This window comes from Lissotriton helveticus, chromosome 1_2 (genome assembly GCF_964261635.1).
Source record: "Lissotriton helveticus chromosome 1_2, aLisHel1.1, whole genome shotgun sequence".
In the NCBI taxonomy this organism is placed as follows: domain Eukaryota; kingdom Metazoa; phylum Chordata; class Amphibia; order Caudata; family Salamandridae; genus Lissotriton; species Lissotriton helveticus.
This window is the reverse complement of record NC_136058.1, coordinates 132,050,206-132,071,961: the sequence shown is the minus strand read 5'-3', so window position 1 is coordinate 132,071,961 and position 21,756 is coordinate 132,050,206. Positions and strand designations below refer to the sequence as shown.

Sequence of the window (21,756 nt, the reverse complement as noted above, 5' to 3'; positions counted from 1 at the left end):
CTGGCTGTATGCAAATTAGTCTGTCCCTGGCCCAGTGCATCATGGGAACAGGGCAGACCAGACTACAAAAGCCTTTCCAGTGAAGAATTGGCTTGGTAGTTTGGTCTGCCCTGTTCCCATGATGCACTGGGCCAGGGACAGACTAATTTGCATATAGCCAGGTTCTGAACTGGGATGGTGCAGTGAGCTAAAAAACGGTGATGGATCAAGCCCTGATCTCTTGACTGGGTAGGAGTGTTCTGATTAACTCAGATACTCTGTCCATCACCACCCCCTTTTTGAAATTATTGGGGTTGGAAAAAGGCAGGATGGAGTCAGGCCCAGAGGGATAGGATAGGGCTGAGGATAAGATACTGTTCTTGATGTTAACTATCTTTTCCACGAAAAAAAGATTTAAAGAATCGCAGAGGGCCCGAGAGGGGAGAGGTTTAGGGGTAATCCTGTCTGGGTTTGACAGTTCCTCCATGATAGAAAAGATGTCTTTGATTTTGGTGGCGGAGTTGGCGATCTTGTTCGAGAAGTAGGTGGTTTTGGTTTGCAGGATCGCCGATTTGTAGTCTTTAAGCAAGACAGTAAAGCGTAGTTTCATGTCAGGGGCATAGCCACGTCGCCACTGGCACTCAGCCTGCCTGAGGCCCAGCTTCAGGGATTTAAGATCTTCCGTGAACCATTTTTGGGCATCGTGTGGGCGTCTAAGCTTTATCTGTCTGTGTGGAGCCACGATGTTACTGGCTGATTCCAGCCAGTGTGTAAGGGCAGAGGCTTGAGTGTCAATGGGACCCAGATTGGAAGGGATGGAAGTTTTGAGTAGAGTAACAAGATCGTTGAGATTGGCCTTGTTCCAATTCCGAGCCAGGAAGTTGCCTTCCTTGGGTCTGCCAAGGCAAGGGAGAACCGTAATGGAAAAGGAGATTGTAAAATGGTCTGACCATGGGCAAGGGGAAATGATTGGGATGGATATGTCCAGGTTGGATGTCCAAACCTGGTCCAAAGTGTGACCCTTGATGTGGGTGGCTGCCTTTATATGTGTTTGACAGTTCATACTAGACAGAAGGTCTGTGAACGAGATGGAGCAAGCAGTTTCCTTTGCGGCGGAGGGCCAGTAGTTAAAGTCGCCTAAAACCAGGATTTTAGAGTTGTTAATGATGAGTTGGGATAACAAGTCGCCAAACAGCGTCGGTAAGTCAGGCATAGGTTGGGGGGGACGGTAGACTAAGTTACAGATAAATGGGGAAGTAGGGGATTCCAATCTCAGCACGAGATAGCCGAGGGAATGCCGACTAAAATCAAGGCAGAGAACCTGATGGAGTTTTTAATAATCGCAGCAACCCAGCCTCCCGGCCTCCCGGAGGCTCTGTTTACCTGGAGAATATAATAGCCAGTGGGTATTGCGGCGAGTATATCAGGAGCGGAGTCATCGTTGAGCCACGTCTCCGTTAGCAACAGAATGTCAGGTTGCTCAGAGTCTAACAAAGCAAAGATTTCCAGATGGTGTTTTACCAGGGAACGTGTATTGAGGTAAATCACCGTGAACTTGAGATGTGGGGTCTGGTTGTTGGGTAGAGGGTTGGTGATTGCAGGGGAAACAAGGGGCGAGCCGGATTCTATCTCAGGGAATGTATCTCTAATACAGAGGATCCCCGATGGCTCCCAATCCGAGAGAGTCGGGGGGGGGGGAATAGATCTGCGTGAATGTAGTTGAATCAGGTCAGAGGAGGTATATTGGATCAAGCCGGCAGGGGGACGCGCCCCGTGCCCCGGCCGGCCGCGGACGGGCGCAGACGGGCTTGCCTTAGGCGTGCCTTCGTCGCGCAATCGTCGCGCCCGCTGCGCTCGTCCGCTGCGCGTCCGACTGAGGCACATCCTTTAATGGTGGAGAGAGGGGGCGTGGCCTCGGGGCGGTGGGCGTGGCCTCGCTTCAGGCGGTGGCGGCGAGAAAGATGTTTTGCCCGCGGCAGCGTTTACTCGGCTGCGCGGGATGATCAGGGGCAGGCTTTCAAGGGGGGAGAGTGTCCAGGGGAAGGTGATTCCAGCAGGTAGTTGCACACAATAAAATACAATAACAAAGTTTAAAACGCTAGGCTATCTCCCGGCTTCCGCCTCAGGAGCTGTCTGATAGGTCTAAGTGCGAGCAGCAGCTATCGCGCGCCTTAAATGTGTGCCTGAGGGGGCGTGGCCTCGGGGCGGTGGGCGTGGCCTCGCTTCAGGCGGTGGCGGCGAGAAAGATGTTCTGCCCGCTGCAGCGTTTACTCGGCTGCGCGGGATGATCAGGGGCAGGCTTTCAAGGGGGGAGAGTGCCCAGGGGAAGGTGATTCCAGCAGGTAGTTGCACACAATAAAATACAATAACAAAGTTTAAAACGCTAGGCTATCTCCCGGCTTCCGCCTCAGGAGCTGTCTGATAGGTCTAATTGTCTAAAATTTTGACAATTGTTAATGTTACTGATCTTCTCTTTCCATTTGACTCTGCTGATTTTGACAACAATCAGTTTGTCTCAATGCTACACCTTGGAAAATGATGCTATCCAGGTTTTTCGGAAGACACAAGGGCATATTTATTAAAGAGTTGCATCACCCTTGTGCCATACAATGGGAAGCAAGGGTGACACAACTACTAAATTACATTTATCAACCCACGTGTGACCTGAGATAGCTAGGGTAATGCAACATGGCAATATGTGCTGCGTTGCATTACCCTAGATTTATCAGATCACACATGGCTACGCAGGGCCACGAGTGACTTGATAAATCTAATTTAGTAGTTGTATCACCCTTGCATCCCATTGTATGGCACAATTACTCTGTCCCAGGGAGGCATTCCATGTGTGGAGCGTGGGTCTTCCCATGCATTCACCAATGGATTCTGGTGCATTTTCACATTTACCAACACTGGTAGACCTGGGAATGCTTTATAACGCTAAGTCTCCCCAGGTGAGGCATAAAAAAGAGAAATATCTTTATTTCTTCTTGTTTCATTCTGCAGCACACATAGAAAAAGAGACACCACAGAGGATTCTTTCTTGCAGGGAGGTGCCCCTTTCTGCACAAAAACTGTCCTGCTTACAATGCAGGCACCCTGCGTTGGCGCTAGGCAGCCAAGGATAAGCAAGCACATACAAAATACAGGAATACACCGTATAATGTTAAATATGGTGCAATTCTGCCCTTTCCCAATCATGCAGCGCAGCAAGTAGGCTTGCTGCACTGCATGATTTTTTTAAATATATGTGGCGCATATTATATTACATGCATTTCACTCCTTTGCTGTCTTCTTCATTCCAGGATTCCATAACGCTCAAGATGTTAGTGTGCAAACATAGACCTTGTCCCTGAGTCTTCAACAGTATTGCCCTAACACTAGGGCATCACATTAATATCAGAGAATTAATATTGTGTAAGGGAACTTTTCAACCAAATATAATGATGATCACCTGTACGTGAAAGGTAAAATAAGCTTAGTTTTGAAATACAGCACTGGAACAAAAGAGTTGGCGAAAATGTCATGTAAAACCAACATTTCTATCCTTTAGTAACAGCTAATACTCATAATTATATTCTTCCCTCCAGAATGGCAGGCAGGTTCCTTAAAAAGCAACATCTGGAGTCTTTCTGTTCCAAATATAGACAGAGCAACTGGGTTCTTCCTGCAGAATAAGATCAAAGGTGATATCCCTTTCGATAAACATCAGTTGCTGTATTGGTTGAAAAGCTGTTTGCCGTCAGCACTATATCTAATTCTCCAATCTTAACGCGGCCTGGGATTATCTCTCTATGTACTAAGTGAGGCTGTAATTTCGCATGTTCGCTGATGTACTGGAGGAATCTTGATCTTTGTACTTTGCAGCAGTGGCAGGTGCAGGTAAGAGAGATGGAGCGGGGTGAGCGGAGAGTCAACATACATCGACGACGAAGAATAAAAAGAACGTAAAAGCAAAACACTTACCTTGTGCTCGCGCATCCCTTGTTGTTTTTATGTTGACTCCCCCCTCATCCCACGCTTGCCTCACTATTCTTACCTGCACCAGCTGTGCTGGTTCTTTCCCTCATACAAGATACTACACTTCGCTCTATGCAGCTACGCGAACTGCCTAGTGCACTGTGCCGGATGCTTGTCCACACTGATTGCACAGTGCCGGATGCTTGTCCACACTGTGCAATCAGTGCAAACCGCATCTTGCACAGTGCAAGCGGTCGTTTTCTGCCACTCGAGTAGATTTCTCAACGCGGACTGGTAGTTTCTCATTGCGAGTGGTCGTGAGCATACGCGACCAGTCGCAATGAGAAACCTGACCTCCCCACGTTGTGAATCTTGCTGGGAGGTTTATTTTCCACACTCGCGATCGGCTACTTGATGTTGCTGATCGCGAATGAGGAAAAAGTCTCACTGGGATGTCATTTTTCTCACTCGCAGTCGCCAACTTGACATTGAAGATCACGACCAAGCAAAAAATCGCCGTTACGCTATGCATGTTTGCACTGTCCTACGTGCAATTCGCGGAGTGCTAAGTAGTGCTAACTTCGCAAACTACGCGAGTGTAGCGTAGTACTGCGCCCAGGGTTACAAAATACTTGAAATGTAGATGATAATGGCCTAAAAGTAAAAGGGCTTGTGATTCATTATTCTAAAAATAACTGTAAGTGCACTACCTCAAAATTCCAGTTTAACATTGGCAATTGCAATAAATGTTAACCTCCTTTACACGACCACCTCAAGGTACTTATAGGTTCATCTATTTTATGATTTTATATGCTGTTTTTGATGTACTCCAAAAGGCATAGGCAAAAGAATATTAATTTTATTGTATGTTCTATTCTGAATTATAGAACCCAATAGGGGTTTCAAATTGAAAATGATCTCTATCTGACCAATATTACAAATTAAGAATAATGTTGCATTACATACATGGAGACCATACTAGTTAGACTATATACAGGCTACAGGCTATTTTGTCCTGATGTTGTCATACAGATTTGATCATATTTTTACCTTTCAAAGTAATAATTGCTTTATTATATTTACCAAGGCTTTTTTGAAAGTTATTTTGAGATAATATATCAGTGTTATTTTGCTTTTCGGATTTGTTTGATTCGAGGAAGACTTCTGAAGTGTTCTAATTGAATGAGATCCTTGCAAATGTTCTTTCGTTAGGAAAATGAGCTATGTGTTAAATGTACTATTGCGTAAAATATACCTCTCATTTGTTTTTTCTACATAAAGATTTAATGCCCTAGTACAGGAAGAAACCCAAAATGTATTTGATCCCAAATATTTTGGTGGCCGATGCGAGTATGTGTACAATGGGGAGTGGCGAGACCTGAAATATGATCCTGCGTGTGAACGCTTGTATTATGGAGAAGATGAAAAATACTTTCGGAAGCCATTCAATTTTCATGTGTATCGTTTCGTAGTAAGTATTCATAAATATTTTTGACATAAAATGTAATTGTGCCGTGCAACATTTACCAATAGATGTTTCCAAATTGTAACATATTATTATAAAAGGGTGCATGAAATCCTGTATGCAACTGACATTCTATTTACCTTGTTGGTGTTGATTTATGCTGAATATGTTGATCTGAAATTCTGGTTTGGTTCTGGTTTGGTATCTACCTAATTATATTGAAACAGAGGCAAATCATCAAGTTATGTGCCAGTCTTAAGGTACAAAAGAAAATGTATCCCTATTAATGGGTGCCAGGTGATGGAGGAAAATACATTTGGAATAATGTAAGATAGTTGTCTGAAAGTTAAATGGCATTGAGTTTGAGAGAGCAAAGAATATCCAAGACAGTACACGCGAATGGTTTGTTCGGGTTATGGGTGTTGGATAAACTGTATTGTTCACTATTATTCAGCCTGTCTAATCTAAGTGGGTAAAGATGGAAATGGTTCTGGGAAGTCTTGAGGATTGGGTGTATGGAAGGAGTAAAGTGTTGGATTTCGGAGAAGGCTATTGCAGTAGTCTAACTTTGGACAAAAGGAAGTGTCAGGCTGGTGGTGGAACTGAAGATAAATTGGATCAATATTTACTTACAAGTGGCATGTTGTAGTGAGCAGAGCTTGCAGTTGAGATGGTGTGAATTGAGAGTTGCTTTTCACCTTTGAAGGTCAGATGGGAACATATAAAGAGGTCAGATAGAATGTGATAGGCGATTAACCCAATTTGCATACCGATAGAATAGGTGATGTCAATGGTTGGAGTTTTGGCTCAAGTGAGCATTGCTCTGGGTGCGTGAACAGACTTTGAACCAAAATGCTTCTTTGTGACTAACTGAATAAAATACTATGTATAAGGAGAAAATTTGCAAAGGGCTGGTCCTCATTTTTAATTACATTATTCAGTACCACATCATTAAGATGTTTTTGAATCCCAAAGGCCATCATTACAAAACGCTTGTTGTGGATAGAAGCAAACATGTCTTACAATCATATAACGTCAAACACTGCGCCTTCGGCCTGGTCGCCCCCATGCTCCTCACCTCTCCTGCTTCCTGAGCCCTCCTGAACCTCCTGCTGCCTGTGACCAACGCCGATATGCGCCGATGCCGATTTCAGCGCCCCAGCCGCCACAGGGCCGCCCGCCTAGCCTGCACCCGCTTTCCCGCCGCTGCCTGCCTGCGGCCCCGCCCCCACGCCAGCCGATTGGATATCACGCTCCCGCCTCCCAGCGGACCCTCCCTCCCGGCTCCCTTCTTAAGGGGACCTAGTCTGCCACTCGGGAGCGACCACTGCGCCTTCGGCCTGGTCGCCCCCATGCTCCTCACCTCTCCTGCTTCCTGAGCCCTCCTGAGCCTCCTGCTGCCTGTGACCAACGCCGCTCTGCGCCGACGCCGATTTCAGCGCCCCAGCCGCCGCAGGGCCGCCCGCCTAGCCTGCACCCGCTTTCCCGCCGCTGCCTGCCTGCGGCCCCGCCCCCACGCCAGCCGATTGGATATCACGCTCTCACCTCCCAGCGGACCCTCCCTCCCGGCTCCCTTCTTAAGGGGACCTAGTCTGCCACTCGGGAGCGACCACTGCGCCTTCGGCCTGGTCGCCCCCACGCTCCTCACCTCTCCTGCTTCCTGAGCCCTCCTGAGCCTCCTGCTGCCTGTGACCAATGCCGTTCAGCGCCAACGCCGATTTCAGCGCCCCAGCCGCCGCAGGGCCGCCCGCCTAGCCTGCACCCGCTTTCCCGCCGCTGCCTGCCTGCGGCCCCGCCCCCACGCCAGCCGATTGGATATCACGCTCCTGCCTCCCAGCGGACCCTCCCTCCCGGCTCCCTTCTTTGACGCCCCCAGAGCGACGGCGCAGCGGACGCGCGCAGCGGGAGCACCGATTGAGCGCCGAAGGTGCGCCAAAGGTAAGCCCGTCTGCGCCCGTCTGCGCCTGGACCGCGCCCAGCGCCAGACCCCCTGGCCTCCGCAGACACCAGCCCACCCGCCGGACCTACGACGCCACTGAACTCAACGCACTCAACGCCGGCCGAATCCCGGGCTGCTACCGAGCCACCCCGAGACACACCCACGGACCCTTCTGCTGCCACTCCTGCAAGTTCACCTGCATCCGGACCTGCACTTCTCCAGCACCGACCAAGACCACGATGAGCAACAGCAGCACCCACCTAAAATGCATCTTGCTCAACACCCGCTCCATCCACAGACACGCCATCGAGCTCTGGAACCTGCTCGACACCACAGCCCCAGACGTCGCCTTTCTCACCGAAACCTGGATGAACGCCTCCTCAGCGCCCGACATCGCCATCCCAGACGGATACAAGATCATCCGGAGAGACCGCATCAACCAGACCGGAGGAGGCATCGCCATCATCCACAAGAACACCATCCGCATCACGACCAACACCGACGACACCCTCGCACCCGCCGAGCACCTGCACTTCCAGATCCACATCAACCCCAAGACCACCCTCAGAAGCACCCTCATCTACAGACCCCCGGGGGTGCACAGACATAATATCGACTCCAAAATATCGTTTGGACAAAATATCGAGTCAAAAATATCGTTTGGACAAAATATCGACAGGACAGAATATAGACAGCCAAAATATCGTTTTTAAGGTAAGTGAAGTAATATCGTTTTTATTTTTAGGGTTCAGGGTCAGTTTTGGGTTTTTGGGGTAAAGGGGTATTTTTAGGGTTCAGGGTCAGTTTTGGGTTTTTGGGTAAAAGGGTATTTTTAGGGTTCAGGGTCAGTTTTCAGTTTTTGGTCAAAGGGGTATTTTTAGGGTTCAGGGTCAGTTTTCAGTTTTTGGGTAAAGGGGTATTTTTAGGGTTCAGGGTCAGTTTTCAGTTTTTGGGTAAAGGGGTATTTTTAGGGTTCAGGGTCAGTTTTCAGTTTTTGGGTAAAGGGGTATTTTTAGGGTTTAGGGTCAGTTTTGGGTTTTTGGGTAAAGGGGTATTTTTAGGGTTCAGGGTCAGTTTTCAGTTTTTGGGTATTATTTTATTATATTTTGTTACTATATATATATGTTTAATAAATATGAAATAAAAAAATATTTATTTAACTTTCATTAATTATTTAATTATTATCAGTTAATTTAAGTAATGTTAAGTATATTTTAGTAATTAATTATTAATATTAACTTAATTTAACACTGTTTTTAGTAAATACGATATTTTTTACTACTATATTTTTGTAAACGATATTTTTAACTCGATATTTTTGTACTTACCTGTTTGTAGATAGAAACTCGATATTTTGACTGTCGATATTTTCTCAACGATATTTTTGATGGTCGATATTCTGTCCCTCGATATTATTTCAGTGATCCACCCCCGGGACCACGCACACAATTCAGCGAGGACATCGCCGACTTCATCAGCCCGCACGCCCTCCCCTCCGCTGACTACATCCTCCTCGGGGACCTCAACTTCCACCTGGAGAACAACGACCGCAACACCACCACCCTGCTGGACAGCCTCGCAAACCTCGGACTCAAGCAGCTGGTGACCACCCCCACCCATTGCGCCGGACACACTCTCGACCCCGTCTTCTCATCCAGCAAGGACATTACCTTCAGCCACGCCACCGCACTCCACTGGACGGACCACAGCTGCGTCCACTTCAGCTTCAAAAGGACCACGATCCACCACCACCAGCAACAGACTGCACGCAGAAGCTGGTACAAGATCACAGCCGACCAGCTCGCGACATCCCTGAGCAAGAACCCGCCCACCAGCACAACGAACCCCAGCCATGCGCCCATTAACCTCACGAAGTGGATCAGCGACTGCGCAGACGACCTCGCCCCCCTGAGGACCCCGCCTAGCAGACCCGGCAGCAAGAAAGCCCCATGGTTTACCGATGAACTCAAGAGCTCCAAGAAGATCTGCCGAGCCCTCGAGAGAGCCTGGCGCAGAGACCCAACACCGGACAACATGACTGCCCTCAAGCTCGCCACCCGAAAACACCACCAACTGATCCACGCCACCAAGAAAACGGCATTCAAGGAACGACTGGACAACAACGCACACAACAGCAAGGAACTCTTCAACATCGTTAAAGAGCTCTCAAACCCCAACGCCGGAAACAACGACATCACCCCTTCACAAGACCTCTGCAACTCCCTCGCCTCCTCCTTCCACAACAAGATCGCGGACATACACAACAGCTTCAGCACTCAACCAACGCACGCCACGACCGAACAACCGCCCCCCACCACCACCCTCCGCGCCTGGACCCCGATCAGCACCGAAGACACCGTCCGCACGATGAACTACTCCATCCAATCCGGATCTCCGACCGACCCCTGCCCTCACCACGTCTTCAACAAAGCCGACGCTGTCATCGCACCCCACCTGAGGGACATCATCAACACCTCCTTCAACACCGCTACCTTCCCGGAGAGCTGGAAGCACGCCGAACTCAATGCTCTACTAAAGAAGCCATCAGCCGACCCCACCGACCTCAAGAACTACCGCCCCATCTCGCTACTCCCGTTCCCTGCAAAAGTCATCGAAAAGACCGTCAACAAGCAGCTGGCCGCCTTCCTCAAGACGAACGGATCCCTCGACCTCTCGCAGTCTGGCTTCCGGGCCAACCACAGCACCGAGACCGCCCTGATCGCAGCCACCGATGACATCCGAGCCCTGCTCGACACCGGAGAAACAGCAGCCCTCATCCTCCTAGACCTCTCCACGGCCTTCGACACTGTCTGCCACCGTACACTAGTGCAGCGCCTCAGCAACGTCGGAATCCAGGAGAAGGCACTAGAGTGGATCATCTCCTTCCTCGCCGGAAGAACACAGAGAGTCCGCCTCCCACCGTTCAGATCAGAAGCCACCGAAGTCATCTGCGGCGTTCCTCAAGGCTCCTCGCCCAGTCCAACCCTCTTCAACATCTACATGAGCCCCCTCGCAGACATCGCACGCCAGCACAACCTTAACATCATTTCCTACGCCGACGACACCCAGCTGATCCTTTCCCTCACCAACGACCCAGCCACCGCCAGAGCCAACCTCCACGAAGGGATGAAAGAGGTAGCCGAATGGATGAAGAACAGCCACCTGAAACTGAACTCGGACAAGACGGAAGTCCTCATCCTTGGATCTTCACCCTCCGCCTGGGACGACTCCTGGTGGCCCCCCGCCCTAGGCAGCGCACCCAAACCAACAGACCACGCACGCAACCTGGGCTTCATCCTGGACTCCTCCCTCTCCATGACCAGACAAGTCAACGCCGTCTCCTCGTCGTGCTTCAACATCCTACGCATGCTACGTAAGATCTTCCGGTGGATCCCCACCGAGACCAGGAAGACAGTCATCCAGGCCCTCGTCACAAGCTGCCTGGACTACGGCAACTCCCTCTACGCCGGAACCACCGCCAAACTCCAGAAGAGACTCCAGCGGATCCAGAACGACTCAGCACGACTCATCCTGGACATCCCCCGTCGCAGCCACATCTCCGGACACCTGAGAGACCTGCACTGGCTCCCGGTCAACAAAAGAATCACCTTCCGTCTCCTCACCCACGCACACAAAGCCCTACACAACCAAGGCCCATGATACCTCAACAGCCGCCTCAACTTCTACGCTCCCAAACGCCAGCTTCGATCGACAGATCACGCCCTCGCCGCCGTCCCCCGCATCCGAAGAGCCACCACAGGGGGACGGTCCTTCTCCTACCTCGCCGCCAAAACTTTGAACTCCCTCCCAACCCACCTCCGCCTGACCCAGGACCACCTCGCCTTCAGGAAGCAACTCAAGACCTGGCTGTTCGAGCAGTAGCGGACCCCCCCCCCCCAGCGCCTTGAGACCCTCCGGGTGAGTAGTGCGCTCTATAAATGCTTTGATTGATTGAATAATAACAAATATTCTATTGTAAAGCACAAGGAAAAGGTAGCAATAGGCTATAGATTATTCATGACAGAAAACCTATTATATAATAATATACTTGTCAGAACCCCTCTTAGCTGGCCACGGGCAAACGGGAGCTGCTGGGCCCAATTGTTGTGGTTAAGGCCTTTTACTCCTGATGTCCCAGAGTCCGGCTTGCTTACGGCTCTGTATAACTGGCCAATTAGCTCTTCTGCTCTTGACTCTCAGTAGTAGCTAGAGTTAAGCAGTTCAAGAATTCTTGGGGAGGAGGTAGGTGTCAAGCAAACTCAGGCTCACAACTCAATATATGTTCTGCAACCTCAATAAAAGAATGTCTATCAATGTGTCAATCAATCAATGTCTATCAATGTCTATCAAAATATTCGCTTTTATAAAAGGCTAGCATTTATGCACCACCACAAATTAATATACGGTACACCTTAAATAATAACACACTTTTCATAAGTTGTGTATACTAGCAAAGCTACAGACTGGGGTTATTACCCAATTACTTATGACAACATTAAAGTTAAGCCATGCTTGAGAATACTTGAGAACACAATGGCTATTCAAAGTCAAAAGTGACCCAGCAACTTTAGCGCTGAAGTCAAAGCACAGAAACACCACAGAGGCTCTGCAACTCACAGTGCAGTCTTACCTGCTTCTGCTGGAGAGGAAAGGGAAGGCCCGGGAGGGTCCCTGATTTGTGGTTGACTTTGGATGGTGCTGGCCATGATAGGTAGTTTTGTTTTATCCGGCAAAGGATCTTCAATCAATCAATCAGAACATTTATAGAGCGCGCTACTCACCCGTGAAGGTCTCAGGGGGGAGGTGAAGCAGCTACTGATCGAACAGCCAGGTCTTGAGGAGTCTCCTGAAGGTCAGCAGGCACTGGGTCTGTTGCAGGTGGATGGGGAGGGTGTTCCAGGTCTTGGCGGCTAGGTGGGAGAATGATCTGCCGCTGGTGGACTTTCGGCAGATGCGTGGGATGGTGGCAAGGGAGAGGTCTGCGGAGCGAAGCTGGCGGTTAAGGGTTTGCAGAAGGTGAGTCGTTCGTTGAGCTATGCCGGTCTGGCGTTGTGGAGCGCTTTGTGGGTGTGGGTGAGGAGCTTGAAGGTGATCCTCTTGTTGATAGGGAGCCAGTGCAGGTCCCTCAGGTGAACGGTGATGTGGCTGTGGCGGGGGATTCCGAGGATGAGGCGTGCGGATGCATTTTGTAAGCGTTATAGTCTTTTCTGGAGTTTGGCCTTGGTTTCCGCGTAGAGGGCGTTGACGTAGTCCAGCCTGCTGTTGGCGAGGGCTTGGGTGACCCTCCTCCTGGTGTTGGTGGGGATCCATCTGTAAATCTTGCAGAGCATGCGGTGGGTGTTGAAGCAGGAGGAGCATTTGGCCAGGTCTAAACTGGGGTGACATGGTGAGCAAAAGAATGATGGATTTAACCCAGATCTTTTGACTGGTTGTGAATGTTTTGATCTGTTCTGCATTCCATCCATCAATTGCGTTTTTTGCTTTCTCGCCCTTAGTGCCTCAGGTATGCCCAGATGTGGATCCTGGGCTCACTGTGCCACTGGAATCAAGCTATCCTGGATAAAGAGGGGTGAAATCTTGAAACCGGTCCTAGGATGCTTGTTTCCAGTCCAGGGAGGACCTGGCTTGGCAGTTCAGACTGGACTGTTCCCATGAGGTACAGGGTCAAGACTGATTTGCATATGGCCAGGTCTAAACTGGGGTGGCATGGTGAGCAAAAGAATGATGGATTTATCCAGATCTTTTGACTGGGGGTGAATGTTTTATTTGTTCTGCATTCAATCCATCAATTGTGAGTCTTTTGATTTCTCGCCCTAAGTGCGCAGGTATGGCCAGATATGGGTCCTGGGCTCACTGTGCCACTGAAATTAAGCTATCCTGGCTGAAGAGAGGTGAAACCCCGAAACCGGTCCTAGGATGTTTGTTTCTGGTCGAGGGAGGACATGGCTTGGTAGTTCGGACTGGACTGTTCCCATAAGGTACAGGGTCAAGACTGATTTGCATATGGCCAGGTCTAAACTGGGGTGGCATGGTGAGCAAAAGAATGATGGATTTAACCCAGATCCTTTGAATGGGGGTGAATGTTTTGATTGGTTCTGCATTCCAACCATCAATTGTGTGTCTTTTCCTTTGTCGCCCGAAGCAGGAGGAGGAAACAGCGTTGACTTGCTGGGTCCTAGAGAGCGTTGAGTCCAGGATGAAACCCAGGTTGCGTGCATGGTAGGTGGGTGTCAGGGCAGCTCCCTAAGCAGCCGGCCACCAAGAGTGGAGGTTGAGGACTTCCGTCTTGTCAGAGTTTAGTTTCAGACGGCTGGTCTTCATTACTCTGTGAGGGCCTTCATTCCTTCATGGAGGTTGGATTTAGCTGTGGCTGGCTCCTTGGTGAGGGAGAGGATTAGCTGGCTGTCGTCAGCATACGAGATGATGTTGAGGTGGTGTGCTCGGACAATGTTGGCTAGCGGTGCCATGTAGATGTTGAAAAGGGTCGAGCTGGGGGATTTTCCTTGGGGTACGCTGCAGGTGATCGTGGTGGCTTGGGGTCTGAATGGGGGGAGACGGACTCTCTCGGTTCTGCCGGTGAGGAAGGAGGTGATCCAGTTCAGGGTTTTTTCATGGATCCCTGCATCGTGGAGGTGTGTGCGTAGTGTGTGGTGGCAGACAGTGTCAAAGGTGGCCGAGAGGTCCAGGAGGATGAGGGCTGCGGTTTCGCCATTGTCCAGTTGGGTCCTGATGTCGTCGTGCCGGCGATGAGCGCGGTTTTGGTGGTGAGGTTGCTGCGGAAGTCGGATTTGGTTGAGTCCAGGAAGTGAGTTAGCTGTCTGTTGGTGGTCTTTTCAATGACTTTCGCTGGGAACGGGAGCAAGGAGATGGGTCGAAAGTTCTTGAGTTCCTTTGGGTCCACCCTAGGTTTTTTGAGCAGGGCGTTTATCTCGGGGTGGTCCGATGATGGAACTTGCTTTGTTGAAGATGTGTTGGGGGCAGGGGTCGGAAGGATAACCGGAGTGGATGGTGTTCATGATTTTGATGGTGTCTTCTTTGTTAACATAGTTCCAGGAGAGCAGGAGGTTGGTGTGTTCGGTGGGTGTTGGGTCAGGGCTGTCGACATCTGTTGTTGGTGTCTAGGTGTCGAAGCTGTTGTGGATGTCCGCGATTTTGCAGTGGAAGAAGGTCGCCAGGGAGTCGCAGAGTTCTTGCGACGGCGGGACGTTATTCGTGCTGGGGGAGGAGAGTTCTTCCACAATGCTGAAGAGCTCTTTGCTGTTGTGTTCATTGTTGTCAATGCTTTCCTTGAAGGAGGTCCTTTTGGCGATCGGATGAGTTGGTGGTGCTTGCGTCTGGCATTCTTAAGGGATGCGTGGTTGTGTTGTCTTGGCGCAACTGCTTCTCGATTCTTCTGTAGGTTTGTTTGGAAGACAGGAGGTCGGCGTTGAACCAGATGGCTCTCGTGTCAGTGCGCCTGTTGGGGGGGTTTCTTGATTGGGGCGAGGGTGTTGGCGCAGTCGTCTATCCATTGTCTGAAGTTGTGGGCCACTGCACTCGTGTCAGAGGGCTCGGTTTGAGGGTCTCGGGCAAGGGTGTTGAGCAGCTGGCCTGCGGTGACTTTGTTCCAGCTGCGGTGTGACATTCGTTGCAGTTGGATGTCCGTGGTGTGTTTCTTGAAGCAGAAGTGGATGCAGTGGTGGCCATTTTAGGGAAGTTCGGTGGAGTGGCTGAGGTGATGTGGTTGCTGGCAGAGAAGATGGGGTCGAGCGTGTGTCCGACGGAGTAGGTGGGCATTGTGACGAGCTCTTTGAGTCCGAGGTTGGCTAGGTTGCCGATCAGGGTTGTGGAGTTGCTGTCATTGGGGTCCTTGAGGTGGAAGTTCAGGTCTCGGAGGAGGATGTAGTCTGTGGAGGCGAGGTCGTGCGTGCTGATGTGGTCGGCGATGGACTGTGGTTGGGATCCCGGGGGTCTGTAGACAAGGGTACAGGAGAGGAGTTGGCCTAACGGCTAGGGCGCTCAACCTCGGACCTGGGGATCTGGGTTTGAGTCTCGGTAACGAAGCCAAAATTTTCTGTGATTCTGGCAAATCACTTAATCTCCCCGTGCCTAAAATACCTTTGATACCTTATTCGGTTCGGGTCTAATTCGCGCTATATAAAACTCTGCAAAAAAAAAAAAATGTCCCTTTGACGATGGGGTTGTGATTGACGTGGATCTTGAAGTGTAGGTGTAAGGCTATGCTGAGGGAGTCTTCGATGTTGGTTGAAATTCTGATGGTGTTCCTGAAGATGATGGCGATTCCTCCTCCCAGATTGTTTTTTTGGTCCCTGAGGGTGATCTTGTAGCTGTCCGGGATGGCTTTGGCTATGTTGGGTGCCGAGGAGGCGTTCATCCAGGTCTCAGTCAGGAAGGCGACGTCTGGTGGCGTGAATCAAGAAGGTCCCAGAGTTCGACGGTGCGCTTGTGGACTGAGCGGGTGTTGAGTAGTATGCATCTGAGACTGTTGTGGCCTGCTTTGGTTTGACGGGCAGGACGTGCCGGTGTGCTCTGGCTGGGGTAGCTGGGGTAGCTGCACTTACGGCAGGTGAAGGGTGCATGGGTGTACTTCGGGGTGGCCTGGAAGCAGGTGGAGGATCAGCCCGCGTTGAGTGCATGGAGGGTGTTGGCATCGTAGAAGCGTTGGGTGTTGTGGCACAAGCAGGGGCCAGAGGGTCTGGCGCTGGGTGCGGTCGGACCGCTTGCCTAAGGTGCGCCTTCGGTGCGCCAGCGGCGTGCCCGCTGCACACGTCCGCTGCTGACTGCTCAGCGGGCGACATATATGGGGGGGCGGGAGCAGAGGTTGGGAGGTAAGAGTGGGGCTGAGTAGAGGGCAGGGCCGCAGGGGCAGCAGCAGCGGGAAAGTGGGCAGAGGCGAGGGGAGTCAACAACACAAGAGAACAGTGGCAAGGGGCCAAGGGGAAGTCAAGAACCAAAGACACTAAATTGAATTAAATAGCCAAGAGGAACAAAACAGTGCTGGCAATGCAGGGGCAGTAGGGAAGCAGAGAAAAAACGGACACAGAGCAGACACAATGCGAGACCTGATGAACAGCAGGCTCGAACCCTGTACGGTGGGAGCACAGTGTAGAGCTGTGAATGGAGCTGCTGAGCTGGGTGCTGGCATTGTCCAGGAGGGCAAGGTTTCATGCTTGCTCCCCCGCAGTGATTGCCTTTTATAGGGATGGGGCGGGAGCAGAGGCCAGGAGGCGGGAGCAGGGCTGAGTAGGGGGTGGGGCACATGGGCAGCAGCGGCCGGAAAGTGGGCAGAGGCGAGGGGAGTCAACAACACAAGAGTACAGTGGCGAGGGGCCAAGGGGAAGCAGAAGAAAAACGGACAAAGAGCAGACACAATGCGAGACCTGACGAGCAGCAGGCTCGAACCCTGTAGGGCGGGAAGACTCTGTGCTGGCACGGTGGACGGAGCAACGGGACTGCTGGGGAGTGTGCTGGCCTTGTCCAGGAGGGCAAGGTTTCACCGCCTTAGCACTCTTCCTTTTTTGTGGTAAGTACTGTCGGTCTCTCATGGCAGATATGGGGTACTACTTGAGTACGATGACAAAGTAGCATCTCTGAATGCATATGTCCCTCGTTAGCCTCCACCTGGCATGCGGAGGTCACAAGCCTCACACTTAAGGCAGTATCCCACTTTGGGTCACAACAATGTACAAGATAATGGCCCCATCTGCACCACAACACTAAATCAGGGCGAAGACCTTTATGATTCACTGTGACCCCAACCTGGCATTAAGAGGTCATGAGCAACATGTCCTGCTTTGGTTCACCACAGTGTACATGATGACCCCTCTATCTTCACATCAGCACTGCACCAGTGCAATGGCACTTAAGAGTCACTGCAGACCCCACCTGGCACATGGAGGTCGCGAGCCATGCACCATCTCACATTCACTTCCTAGGATCCACTCTGCAGGGCCCCCCAATAAACCTCCAAGTGTTTTAGTTCTCAGAGGGTCCTCTAGTCTCGGGTCAGGTTGAAGCTGGTGCTCCTGGCTTTACGGCTAGTGTTCTTGATCCTCCTAGGTAATATTCCCTCACCCAGCATGGGAGACCATCAGTCCCCTGTATTGGTCACATACCGAAATTCTCCACACTGATGTTCAATTTGGTAGCCTCAAGATATCAATTTTTCTTCAATCCCCGAACAAATGTGATTACGTTTCTCTATCTTTGAAGTTCAAGTTCAGGGGTGGCTCACATTTAAGTGCCCCCTCTTCCGTTGTTCTCTTCCTCCAGACAGCCATCTATAACAGCAGGAGTGCCTTTATACTTGGTAGCCAGAAAAACAAACCATGGGAGGGACTAGAAGATCACACCTGGATGTGTCATTAATATGTGTAACAGCAAGTTACAAAGGCTCCACCCCTACTATATGATTCTCTTAACAGCCGAATCTCCTTCCTGAGATGTGCTCAGACTACTGTGACCAGTGACCACTCCTTAGAATCAAAGATCCCCTTTCGAAGTTTACTGATGAGCCTGGCTCTTCCCCCCTCTAATGTGTCTCCCATCCAGCGCTCAGGAATGCAGCAATACACACATTTGTCTGGGGGGCTCCTCTACCCCCACGTGTACCTCCAGTAAGGCCTGGGTCTCACAAAATGGAACCCAAAAGCTCAGAATGCACAAACAATGACACGCACTGACTCTCTTATACTGCATCACTTGACAGACACACACAAACATCCCAGCACGGACATGCAATCATGCTTGTTGCTTGGCTCTGCAAACAAACCAATGCCACCCTAGGGCAAGATAAGCACATATCAATGGAACTTTATACGAGTGGGGAGGAGGCACCACTGCAGAGACACAGGTAGAAAAGCCTGTGTACTCCACTGATTGCTATTACTTAAAAACGCAGTATGCTGCCACCACCGCAGTTGTGCTACTTAACTCCTGGTGAACAAAGCAAACACAAGGAGATGATGGACGGAGCGCTGTAACTTTTCAGACACTCCTCCCCAGTCACAGATCTGGGTTGAATCCATCATTGTTCTTTAGCTCAGTTTGCCACCCCAGTTCAGACCCAGCCTTATGCAAATCAGTCTTGACCCTGTCCTTCTGGGTACAGTCCAGCCCAAACTGCAAAACCAGGTCATCCTTGGACCAGAAACAAGCATTCTGGGACCGGTTTTGGGGTAAAACCCCTCATCAGCCAGGCTAGCTTGAATCCAGTGGCAAAGTGAGCAAGGGACTCACGTCTGGGCATACTCTGCCAACGTAGGGCGAACAAAGCAAACACAACGAGATGATGGACGGAGCACTGAGACTTTTCAGACACTCAACCCCAGTCACAGATCTGGGTTGAATCCATCATCATTCTTTAGCTTACTTCACCACCCCAGTTCAGACCCAGTCGTATGGAAGTCAGTCTTGACCCTGTTCCATATGGGAACAGTCCAGACCAAACTACAAAGTTTGGTCTGCCTTGACCAAAAACAGTTTTGGCTGGACTGTTCCCATGAGGAACAGGGTCAAGACTGATTTGCATATGGCAGTTGAGGGCTGCTATGTCTCTGATGAAATAAGACTCTACTATCGACACCAACAATATCTTGGCATACTTATATCGAAGACAGAAAATTGAGGGACAAAATATCATAAGGTAAGATAGGGAAGTATAGACTGCATACTTTGAAGATATTTGTATCCCATATGTACATATATGTGCAGTCAGGTATATAGTATCTAGACCTATGTAGCAATTGATATTTTACTCTCAATATTCTGTCCGATCGCTTTTTCTGATTTGATATTCAGGCTGCACCCTACAAAATAACAGTATGACCTTTAGGATAACTTTGGATTTTTTGACATTGCCACTTTTAAATGTTGTATTTCCATTTGAATTCCGCTTGAGTACTGCATCCTTTGCACTATTCATTTAAGCAAGGTCCTGGTAAGGAGTCATGTGAAAACCAAGCATAAGAACTGGACCTGATTATAAAAACGCTTATCCTTCTAATCCAGGTTTTGCAGGTGAAAATTTGGATTTACTTTTGTAAGCAGTGTTCATCACACCTATTTCTGCACCTCTTATAATTTTATGGAGCATTTCTTTCTGAAAAATGTTGCCAGATTTTTGCTGGCTAAATCTCTAAAATGAGCGTTGCGGGATGCAATAATTGTCATGTACATCGGAATTTCGATCCCTCCACAAACTCCCATTTGCTCACAGAGCTGAACTTTCCCCACAACACACAACCAGGGCCAATATATATTCTCTAGAATGCATACTAGATCTCTTTGATAATAACTCATTTGAATTGCAACCGTTACACACCCGCAACAGATACTTTATTGATACTGTGCAAAAACAAATATGAATTGGTGGTTTATTCAAATGAATCAAGGAGGAAAAGTGTTCTTTTTATAATTCTACATACCCAGATTCCCTTCTTGGAATAACGTGTGTCCTTATTTTGGCATGTATGAGTTTAAATGAAAATATTTAGGGCCAGATGTATTAATTAGTATTCTAAAAAACTGGTAGCTATTTGAATCAATATTTTTGTGAACATTAAATCATTTCAAACACGGACCTACTTACTAATAGATTGGTTTGTAAATTTCTGATTCAGACTTTACTGTAATCTGACCTACCACCTTCCTTATGGATATTAATGGAAAAGATAAAAAATTCCAACTCATTCCGACTGATAAGTATCACAGAGATGGTTGCGTGCTAGAGTAAGCATGACACCATATCTGTAATTTCCTTTTATATATTTTTTTTTATTGCAGCAATTGTCCTTAAAGGGTGGCGTGGCTTGCCTGGCGCAAAGATGGCAGCAGCTTGAGTGAGCTCCGGCAGCTGCCCAAACTATTCTTTAAGATTCTGCACCATTGCGGCATCCGATGGTATCAACATAAGAGATAGAAGCATATAAAGCAGCCGAGAGCTTGTGGACGAAGTTTGAAGACTCCAGGTGCCCTGTAGGTAGAGCAGGGTGGAACTTCGTAGCGGAGCTCCGACGAGGGCCTGAGATGGCCATATTGGGTGTTTCGCGGAGCAAGGTGATGCCCGTATTCATCCCGCTTCTCTGCCTGCTTTGCGATAAATCGCTGCACCGGCCGAGAATCCAGGAAGGACAATCTGCTTCCTGTGCTACGTCTGCAGCGGTGGTGCCGGTAAGGCCAAGAGTGACATTTGGGGGCACGTCACTCTCAAGCAACTGTAGCGTGCCACCCGGCCATCTCCCACTGTGCGCTACCCGGCCGGTGGAGGAGGCCATCCAGTGAGTATAGTATTTATCGGTGACCCACAGTGTCTGCCGTGTGACACTCCTGCCGAGGCGTGGGTACTGTTCGTGTGCTCCGCGTTTGCTGGGGCATTGGTGCAGGTGCTGAATATCCACTTTACAGCACATATATGTGGAGCCAGGACTGACTACCACGGGAATGAATTCTGTCATTGAGAGTGATCCAGCGCCCCTATAGGAAATATGCCATAAGCAACACTACCCAACTCCACAATACTCACCATTAATCATAAATCATTCACAAGGCCCATAAACTAACATGACATATTTTGAGCAACTGAATCATGTGACCTAATTGATTAACCTATTCACAAATATATACATTTATATACATCTGAAGTAAAATGACTTCATCATGCTTTATAAAAGCTCTATGATTAATTAAGCCACTAAGGCAAATGGATCCGCTAATGGTAACCTAAACACATGAAATAACAAGTCCAGCTTGTTTTTCAAAAATCTTATTTATTAACTATTTATTCAAGAAAATGCATTAGAATCTTTTTATTCAAACATTATTATTGAGGTTTTAGCAAGAAGTAATGACAGTTTTAAGCAAAAATCAAATAGCATAATTCAAATGAAAATAACAGTTTGCCATAACCTAAACCCTAAATCCCTAACTAAACTCGCTTCATCAAAGAATAAGGGGAAAAAGTTAATAGCCATAATGATTCTTACGTGCTCCAAGAAAAGTCTGTCAGCACGTCACACCCAACTGGTGTCAGGAGAAAATGAACAGCAAGCAGCGCTTTCCCTCCCAGGGGGACAGTTTTTATACCTTTCTAGCTAACTAATCTAAGTAAAATGAATACTTTTCTTTTGCCATTCAGAACTCTGATTGGCTGTCAAATGACAGACCATAATGTCATCACATTTTTGAAGCCCAGTTCCGACTCTCTCTTAGAGTCTATTGTCCTTTATTTTCATGTCACGTAACTTCCTCCAATTTGCAACAACTGAAGTAGTCAGTCCGTGACTTCCTTAGCTTGACAATCTCTCTGCCGGTTCCTGACCTTGGCCAAGGCGACCAAGAGTACGAATAGTTTTACTGTGAAATTAAGTTTGTATTTTTCTTCTTTTCAACACAGCAGAAACTTTCCACACTGGGCTCT

The 21,756-nt window shown here is 49.1% G+C and overlaps 1 protein-coding gene across 1 annotated transcript in view; it reads left to right on the top strand.

Moving 5' to 3' along the window:
* Positions 1-21,756, top strand: part of C8A (complement C8 alpha chain) — a 438,546-nt gene that overhangs the window by 184,060 nt on the left and 232,730 nt on the right. Inside the window, exon 5 of the mRNA XM_078670076.1 lies at positions 5,218-5,407. Within this exon, the coding sequence (XP_078526202.1) occupies positions 5,218-5,407 (190 nt within the window). The remainder of the gene's footprint in view (positions 1-5,217; positions 5,408-21,756) is intronic.